At 49.3% G+C, this 9,433-nt stretch overlaps 1 protein-coding gene across 1 annotated transcript in view; it reads right to left on the reverse strand.

Annotated features, from left to right (window-relative positions):
* Positions 1-9,433, reverse strand: part of Pacc1 (proton activated chloride channel 1) — a 27,704-nt gene that overhangs the window by 13,019 nt on the left and 5,252 nt on the right. Inside the window, exons 3-4 of the mRNA XM_008824826.2 lie at positions 1,750-1,959; positions 570-721 (exon numbers count right to left, since the gene is read on the reverse strand). Coding sequence (XP_008823048.1) covers positions 570-721; positions 1,750-1,959 — 362 coding nt within the window. The remainder of the gene's footprint in view (positions 1-569; positions 722-1,749; positions 1,960-9,433) is intronic.

Consider the following 9,433-nt stretch of genomic DNA (forward strand, 5'->3'; position numbering starts at 1 on the left):
TAAGACCAGTACGCCGTACCACACTGACCCCAAGACCAGTACGCCGTACCACACTGACCCCAAGACCAGTACGCCGTACCATACTGACCCCAAGACCAGTACGCTGTACCACACTGACCCCAAGACCAGTACGCTGTACTGACACTGACCCCAAGACCAGTACACTGTACCACACTGACCCCAAGACCAGTACGCCGTACCACACTGACCCCAAGACCAGTACGCCGTACCATACTGACCCCAAGACCAGTACGCTGTACCACACTGACCCCAAGACCAGTACGCTGTACTGACACTGACCCCAAGACCAGTACACTGTACCACACTGTCAAGTCTCAAATGTGGCTCCCCAGTTCCCATCCTCAGGAATAGTGATTCCTTGGACTTGATATTTGAGTTATCTCAGTGACACCATCAAGCAGGCAGGCAGCAATCTGCTTTAATACCTAACATTAGTCCCACCTTCAGCCACCCTCCTGTCCCATGGCAGGGTCAACAACCCCAGTGGATATTCATCAGACACAGCCTCTCATCAGCTAGGGACTGAGGGCCCGTGCCAAGGGCATTACCACAGTGTGACTAGAAAAGGGGTGAGTGTAGCTGATCCTCTGGGTTGTGCAGTTCCTGTCTCCCGGCTGGCCAGGGCTGGTCAGAGGTGGAATGACCTCGTAGTGGTGCTTACAGCTGAGCAGCTGGGCCTGACCAGGATAGAGGGCAATTCCTAGGTCAAAAAGAAAAAGGCAAGTGTCAGAAGTCACTGTCCCCGCCATACCAGATGTCTTCTCATACCTAATAATCACCCAGAGTCCCTGAGTGCCAAGAAAGGAGAAGGGAAGAGTGGGGGAGGCACGGGACCACCTGGTCCAGTGGAGGGCCTTGCCTGGAATGCGGCCTCCCTCACAGCCCAGCGGGGCCTCCCAGGCCCAGCCCACCTGGTGCTGTAGGCACTCTGGGCTGTGGGGTTCCCTAGAACTCATTTTGTCTCCTTTGTCCAAGAGCTCCAAGTTCACGCATCATGTGGAGAGAGTCCTGTATACTCCCAGCCCATAATTCTGACCCTGAACTCAAGAGCGGAAACACTAAGAACAGCCCACAGCCCTGAAGGCTGAGCTCAGGGAGGAGATCAGACACTACAAGACAGCCTGAAGCAAACACAGCAAGGACAGGCCAGTGACCAGCAGGCCTGACTGCACGGGGACTGTCAGGGAGCCCCAGGCAGAGGGAGTCCCAACTCTGACCTTGGCCTGTGAACAGGATGCTCTGAGTGTCACTCAGGCACAGAGCAGGGGCATGTTCTTGCTGGGCAGGGCCTGAGGCCACCAAGCACACACTTTCTCCAGTGCCAGATCATGGCTCCAGTGGATGGCCACTGTGGCACAGGTGACAGTACTTAGGGACCAGACACTCCAGTGTAAGGAATGGCACACAGTGTGGCCTGAGAGCCACTCCTAAGCCCCCTGTCCAGCTCTGACTCCCATGGCCCCTTGGCCTCCTATTTCTGCTCCCCACAAGCACTCACTGTCCCCCTCATGCTTGGCAAAGCCCAGCTCCAACACCTCTCTGCCTACGCAGTGCTCCAGGGCCTGGCGCTTGCTCTTGGATGCATGGCTACAGTAAGTCTCCTGCTGGTCGGCTCCTCCCTGCCTGCAGAACCCAGCCCTGTGTGGGGGACCACACTGGCTTGGGGAAGCTTGACGGCTGCTGACACCCCAGAGCATGGCTGCTGTTGCCTGGCCCAGCAGGCCCTACCTGGAGCATCATAGCGGTCCACTTCCTTGTAGGACACGGACATGACAGGGTGCTTGAGCTTCTCTCGGAAGTCCGTGATGGTCTGGTAGACCAGGAAGACGGCCACGGCCATGAGCAGCAGGTAGATGAAGATGAGCAGGACAGAGAAGACGTTCTTCAGGCAGGCCTTGCTGAAGCGGATGCTGCTAGAGGCAGACTCGCTGTCCAGGCCTGATGACAGGGTGCCAGAGAGTGACTGGAGCAGCTGCCGAGGGTCCACAACCCTGGGGCTCTCACCTGCCTTAGGGAGGCAGCCAGGCTCCTCTCATAACAAAGGGCACCTGGAAACCCACCACATACCTCCCGTCCCACTAGTCTACATAGTGAGTTCCAGGCCAGCTGGGGCAACAGGGGAGACCCTGTTTCAAAAAGTCCCCCCCCAAAAAAAATTAAAGAGAAATCTTAAAGGAAAGTGAGCCTAAATTCTGCAAAATATTAATATGCTCAAGTCAGGGCTGGAGATCCCAAGGGATGGGGAGATATCAGCTGTGATGAAGGGAAGTCAGGAGTTTTAAGCTTCAAAATGGCCAGGCTAACTACCTGCTGATGTGAAAAAAATATGCCTCAGAAGATTGTAACAGAACCTAGAACCTCCACACAGTACCATTGTGTCAACTGGCAGAATTAAGGCATAATCTCATAGAGATTATGAGATCGAGATAAAGCCAGCTGGGGCTACAGGGAGACCCTGTCTCAAAGGCCCCCCTGCCCCGCCCAAAAATCTACCTAAGAGACACAACTTTGGTGTCTACAAGGGCATTTCAAAGGGGATTAATTGGGGGTATGGGGAGACCTGGCATCCAAGTGGGCAGCATCTTCCAATGGGCAGCCCAGACACACGGAGGCCCAAGGAAAAGTAGGAAGTCGGCCTTGGTTTCTGCTTCCTGAGCGAGTGCATCTGCCTCCAACCTCCATTGGCATTAGACTCTGCTTTTCAGGTCTTTTGACGTGAACTGAATACCACCTGCTCTACAGGAAGTTTCTAAGCCCCTACTGCCAGACTGGACCTGTTGAGACTGCTTAGGCATCAGCTCTGTGAACTGAGCTGCCATCGGGTCCTCTGCCTCTCCAGCACACAGATGGCCCCTGCTGGACTACCTACCCCCGTCACATAAGCCATTCTAATCAATTCTCTTCAATAATATAGACACATTATATTGGTTCTGTTAATCTAGAAAACCGAATACATCATTGACCAATCAAAAATTACCAAAGATGAAAAGACAAGTGAATGCGATGTGGGGCTGGCAAGATGGCTCAGCAGATAAAGGCACTTGCCACCAAGCCTAACAGCCTGAGATCGATCCCCAGAACCCACATGGGAAGGAGAGAACTGACTTCCGGAAGCCGTCCTCTGAGTTCCACACCCATGCCATGGCCTGTGCATATGCACACACGGCATGCTATACCACGGTGATAATCAAGATCGAGTCTATCTCTTCATTGAGCAGACGGAAACGTCACATGCCTACAGCACGATGCTGTTTCTACACCTCCTTTTTATTTTCAGCATATTTTTTCTAGCTTCTTACTCTCAAGAGGCTATAATTTTGTGGTGTCCACTCTTGCCAGTGTCACTGTTAAGGGTCTGGGGGGACAGAAGGAGACGGCACCTTCCATTTCTTCAGTAATTAGACCACTGAATAAGCTGTATGTGAAGCATTCTGCAATAGTCCCTGAAACTCCCTTGACATGAAATAGTTCTTTACTTTCCATGAGAAAACAGTGAGGTTTAGGAGATTTAAGCACCCAGGGTCTCAGAGAACGTAGAAGCAGAGCCCTAAACTCTTAAATCAACCCTTACTCCTAACCTGGGAGTTATGTACCTGCTTTTGCAGTTCAGAAAACGAATGAATGAAGAGTATTTTTCCTCAGCTCTCTCGTGGTGCCACAGGCTCAGACTGTGACCTTCTCCATCAAACCTTCGCCACTGTCTGCTCTCCTCTGCATGTCCTGCCTCACTAACCGCTGCCAAAAGCCCCAGGACCCTGCACCCCACCGCCCTGCTGGAATCAAAGCTGGCAGCCCAGCAAAGCTACTAAGAACAGTCATCAGAGAGGGCAGGAATGGCCCCAACCACTGTCCTCTCATCTCCACACACGCCTGTATAGTTACACATACACACAGAAACACACGTGTGCACACACACACAAAAGAAATGTACCAACACTATAGGGATTTTGAAAAAGAACCAAAGAGGAATCTTAAAAATAAAAACTCAGTAATTAAAAATTTAAAATATAGTGGAGGGGCTGGAGAGATGGCTCAATGATTGAGAGCACTAACTGTTCTTGCAGAGGACCCGGGTTCGATTCCCAGCACCCCCATGGCAGCTACGAACCATCCTTAACTCCAGTTCCAGGGGAATCGAAGCCCTCTTCTGACCTCAGAGGCATTGCATGACACGGGTGCACTCACATGTAGGCAATACACTCATACACATAAAATAAAGATTAAAAATATATATATAGGGGAAAACAGCTGGGCATGGTAATGCAGAGATAGGTGGATCTCTGAGTTGGAGGCCAGCCTGGTATACATAGTAATTTCCAGGCTAGCTGGAGCTACAGGGAGATTCTGTCTCAAAAAGACAAAAGTTCTCTCTCTCTCTCCCTCTCTCTCTCTTGAGGGAGAGAGAGAGGGAGAGAGAGAGGGAGAGAGAGAGAGAGAGAGAGAGAGAGAGAGAGAGAGAATGGAAAACCTTAACAGACCAGATCAAATAGAAGATTAAGTATCTGAAATAGGGGAAAAAAAGAGTATTTAAGATCTTCCCCCTTTTGTTTAAGGCGTGGTTTTACTACGTAGCCCAGCTGCCCTGGAACTCACTATATGGACCAGACTGGCCTCAAACTCACAGCGACCTCTGCTTGCCTCTGCTCCCCCCCGCCCCGTGCTGGGATTAAAAGTGAGTGCCACCACACCCGGGTAAGACCTTTACTTTTAAGCAAACAAACATCAATATTTTGGGGATACTCTGAAGGCAAGGTGAAAAAAGTTAAGGTCACAAAAACAGTCAATGAAATAGAGAAAATGTCCTAATTTTGGGAAGGATGTGGACATTGATGTACATGAGGTTTAATGCCATCAGACATGACTAGAAAACATCTAGACCATGGCATACTATACTAAATTGCCCAAAGTACAAGACAAAGTTTATTACATGCATCTCCAACTAGACCACCAGACTCCTCAGCAGAAACTACAGGCCAGGAGGAAAGGGAGTGATGTCTTCCAAGTCCTAAGAGAAAGTAACTACCAACCACAGACACTTTGCCCAGCAAGGCTCTCGATTCTCCAGCGAGGTAGGAGAAATAAAGACCTTCCAAGACACAAAAATTGAGGGAATTCATGACCACCAGACCAGTCTTACAGAAGAAGTTTCAGGCAGTCTCTGTTGGTCACATGGTCATCACTGGCACAAAATACCTGAGCAGAACAACTTAAAGGGGAAGGGTTCATTTTGGCTCATGGTTTGCCGTCAGCTACAGCACAGAAAGCATGGTGCTGGTGAGGCACATTTAGCCCCAGCACCGGAGAGGCAGGGGGAGGGCAGAGGGGCAGAGGCAGAGGCAGGGGCAGGCAGATCTGTGAGTTCAAGGTCAGGTTCCAGCCTGATCTACATAGTGAGACCCTAGCTTAAAAAAAAAAAAAAAAAAAAAAAAAGCATGGCAGAATGACTCATCTCTAGGGAGGGAAGGAGAGAGGGGGGAGGGAAATGCCTATGTTCATGTGCTTCCTCCGCCTGGTTGGTCCTTCATTCCGTCTGGCCCCTGCCTACTGAATGGTGCCCCTCACGTTCAGAATGGGTCTTCCCCACGTAATCCTCTTCAGAAACACCCTCACAGACACACCAGCTTCACTAACCTCCGTACTTCTCAGAGCCACTCAGGTTGACAATTAAGCATCACAGGGAACCACGCTCAGAAGTATAAATACCATTATGAAAACAAGTGAAGAGTAGGAATCCTAATGAAGGAGCAGACACACAAAAAAGAAAGACCAACGGGTATCAGTACGCCATCAGACTGTGAACAAAGCCTGAAGAACAAATACTGAAAACCACCCAAGAAAATCGACAAAATGATGGGAACACCCATAACCTATTAGCAACAATGATGAACATAAAGTTCTCAATTAGAAGCTACAGCCTGGCGGGACGGGAGAAAGCAGTAGGATGCGATAATACGCTGCCTAAAGGAAACTGACCCAAAGTGACAGAGCGGGAGCTATACTCCAAGCAAACAGAAGCCTAAAGGCACAGGCCACTAAGGAGCGGCTATACTCACATCTGACAAATCCGCTTTAAGATAAGAAAAAGAAGGTTACTGTACAAAGACCAAGAAGATCCAGTGACTCAGGCTATTCCCACCCAGTGTCCAAGCACTCAGTGTTGTAAGACCCTTCCAGACGCAAAGGGAAGAGGACCTAGAGCAGTGGTGTGCCTCAACACCATGTTCAGAGGACAGATCAGCCAGAGAAGACTCAAGGACCTCAGAGTCCGACTACACTACAGAAACACTTTACACTGTAGGCGACAGTAAAGAATATGCATTTTTCATCTAGTCATAGAATGACACAGATTTGGCCACAAAACAAGTTTTAACAAAGCTAGGTGTGGTAGTGCACACCTTTAATCCCAGCACATGGGAGGCAGAGGTGGGCAGATCTCTGTGAGTTGAGGCCAGCCTGGTCTACATAGCGAGTTCCAGGTCTCAGAAAGACACCCCCCCCACAGATTTGGCCACAAAACAAGTTTTAACAAAGCTAGGTGTGGTAGTGCACACCTTTAATCCCAGCACATGGGAGGCAGAGGTGGGCAGATCTCTGTGAGTTGAGGCCAGCCTGGTCTACATAGCGAGTTCCAGGTCTCAGAAAGACACCCCCCCCAAAAAAAAAGTTTTAACAAATGGTAAAAATTGAAATAATGTAATGTCATATCTCTTCTGATCACAAAGGAAACAAATGTCAACAACAAGACATTCTGCAAGTTCTATACACACACGACCAAACACTAGACTTTTGAACAAACTGGGTCACTGAGGAGAGGCACAGGGAAACTCAAATTTTCTTCACACAATGACAATGAAAACACAGCACACCTGCATCAAAAAAAGAAAAGAAAAAAAGCATTTCCAATCACCCAAAGATGCACCTTGAGGATTTAGAAAAGAACAAACCAATCCAAAAATGGGAGACAAGCACTGAAGAGCAGAGGCCGAAGCCGTCAAAACAGACTTGGAAACGCACAGAAGCTGGGCACGGTGGCGCAGACCTTTAATCCCAGCACCTGGGAGGCTGAGGCGGGTGAATCTCTGAGTTCCAGGCCAGCCTGGTCTACATAGCAAGTTCTAGGCCAGCTGGGGATCTCAAAACAGACCAAAAACAAAACAAAAAGAAAAACACAGAAGAGCAACGAAAAACACAAGTTAACCAAAACGAGTCTTTCCTAGATGAAAAAGGGAGAGAAAAGACCCAAATATATCAGATGAAAAGGGCGTCATTTAGAACAGGTATCCTAGAAATACAAAGAATCATCAGGAATTATTTAGAAAAATTACATGCTAACAAGCTGGAAAATATTGGGGAAAAAAAAGGGCAGATTTCTGGCCACATATGTACCAAAATTGAATGGAGTATGAAAAACCTGAATAGGCCGATAGTAAATCATGAGTCACAAACAGTAAAAGTTCAATGGCTGAATCTTACCAGACCTTACCAGACCTAAAGCCAATTTTCAAACTGTCCCAGAGACATGAAAAGAAACCCAGCTCATTCTATAATACAAACACTACCACGCTATCAAAACCTGACAAGATGGGATGGAGCGATGGCTCAGCAGTCAGGAGTGCTTGCCGGGCAAGCGTGAGGACTTGAATTCAAATCCCCAGAATCCACATTAAAAAAGCCAGGCACGGTCGCATGCACCTGTAGCCGCCTACCTCTGCGCCACCACGCCCACCTGCATCTGACTTTTTAGGTAAATTCTGCGGTCCTAGCGCAGCCTGAACAGCTTGCGCAGCACGCCGCGCTTAAACCACGGCGCCATCTCCCCAGCCCACTGTGGTTCATCATCATGTCAATCTGACTAGATTCAGAACCCCTAGGAAACTGTCTTCTGGGCCAAAGCCGGGAAATGACAGCATGCATCCGGTGCTGCGTCCTGACCGTGGGCACAGCATGAGCCCTGCCTCGCGCTCCTCCACGCTGTCCACGCCTGCAGGTTGTGTCCTCAAGCCACGAGCCCAAATAAACCCTCTTCCCTGCTGCTGGGTCGGGTATTTGTCCCAGCAACGAGGACAGGACTGCAGCTGGAGCCAAACTTTCCAGGTGGACACCGGCAGGCCGCTGGCATCGCAAGCTCAAACCCCTGGTGCAGAACTGAACTACTTCCATCACCCAAGCAACCTGTCTCCTTTCCCTCCCACGAAATCCGTGGCCCAGGCAATTCCGTGGCCCAGGCCCACAACTGGCTGGGGGGTGGGGGTGGGGGGTCATCTGAACTTGTATCTTGGCATTTTTGCCAGGAAAAAAAACCCCAAAATCCAGCACCACAGCACTGGCTTCTGTGTGGAGCACCAAGCCCTTTCTCCACAACACTGGAAGGTTTAGACAGACACTGGGCCAGAGAAACAGAAAGCCAGCAACAGAAGGAGCTCAGCTGGTCCTGGTCTGCAAAGACACAGAAAAACCTGGATTCCAGAGAAAGAGAACTGATAGATGAATTCATGATCAACACCAAAAAATCAGGAAAAAACCCATGGAAACCTATTCATAACAGAAATAAACTAGTTAAGGAACTAGCCAAGGAAGTGAAATACTTCTAAAATGAAAACTAGGAAACACTGAGGAGCATGAAGGATAGCCCAGGCTCACAGACTTGAATTAACATTGCTACAACATCCACACTGTCCAAAGCACTCTACAGACTCAATGCAATTCCCACCAGGCCACCACGGCATTCCGAACCAGAGCTGAAGAGGCAACTCTAAAACTCACATGGTGGCACAAAGACCCCAAATAGCAGCAACCTGGAGTACAGTGGAACACCTAACACCTGATCTCAAGACACACAGAGTCAGTCACCAAAACAGCATGTACGGTTAGGAAAGCCGACTCAGCGGCTGGAGAGATGGCTCGGCAGTGAGGAGCACTTATTACTTTTCCAGAGGACCTGCGATCAATTCCCAGAACCCATACTGGTTGGCTCACAAATGCTTGTAACTCTGACTTCAGGTTCCAATGCCTCTGGCCTCTGTGGGCACCCACACTCACATGCACACACACAGACATACATACACATAATTTTAAAAAGATCTCGCCAGGCATGGTGGCACACGCCTGTAGTCCCAGCACTTGGGAGGCAGAGGCACGCGGATCTCTGTGAGTTCAAGGCCTGCCTGGTCTACACAGTGAGTTCCAGGCCGGCTGGGGCTATAGGGAGACCCTGTCTCAAAAAGACCAAAAAGAGAAAGAGAGAGAGAGAGAGAGAGAGAGAGAGAGAGAGAAACATGAAATTGGGAGAGGGACATAGTGGGGGGATTCAGGAAGAGTTAGATAGGGTGGAGATCAAAATACATTGAATATATTTGTGAAATTCCCAAAGAATAAATAGGTTAAAAAGAATACTACCACCCCCCCCCAATAC

Source organism: Nannospalax galili, unplaced genomic scaffold (genome assembly GCF_000622305.1).
Source record: "Nannospalax galili isolate Female #2095 unplaced genomic scaffold, S.galili_v1.0 scaffold648, whole genome shotgun sequence".
In the NCBI taxonomy this organism is placed as follows: Eukaryota; Metazoa; Chordata; class Mammalia; order Rodentia; family Spalacidae; genus Nannospalax; species Nannospalax galili.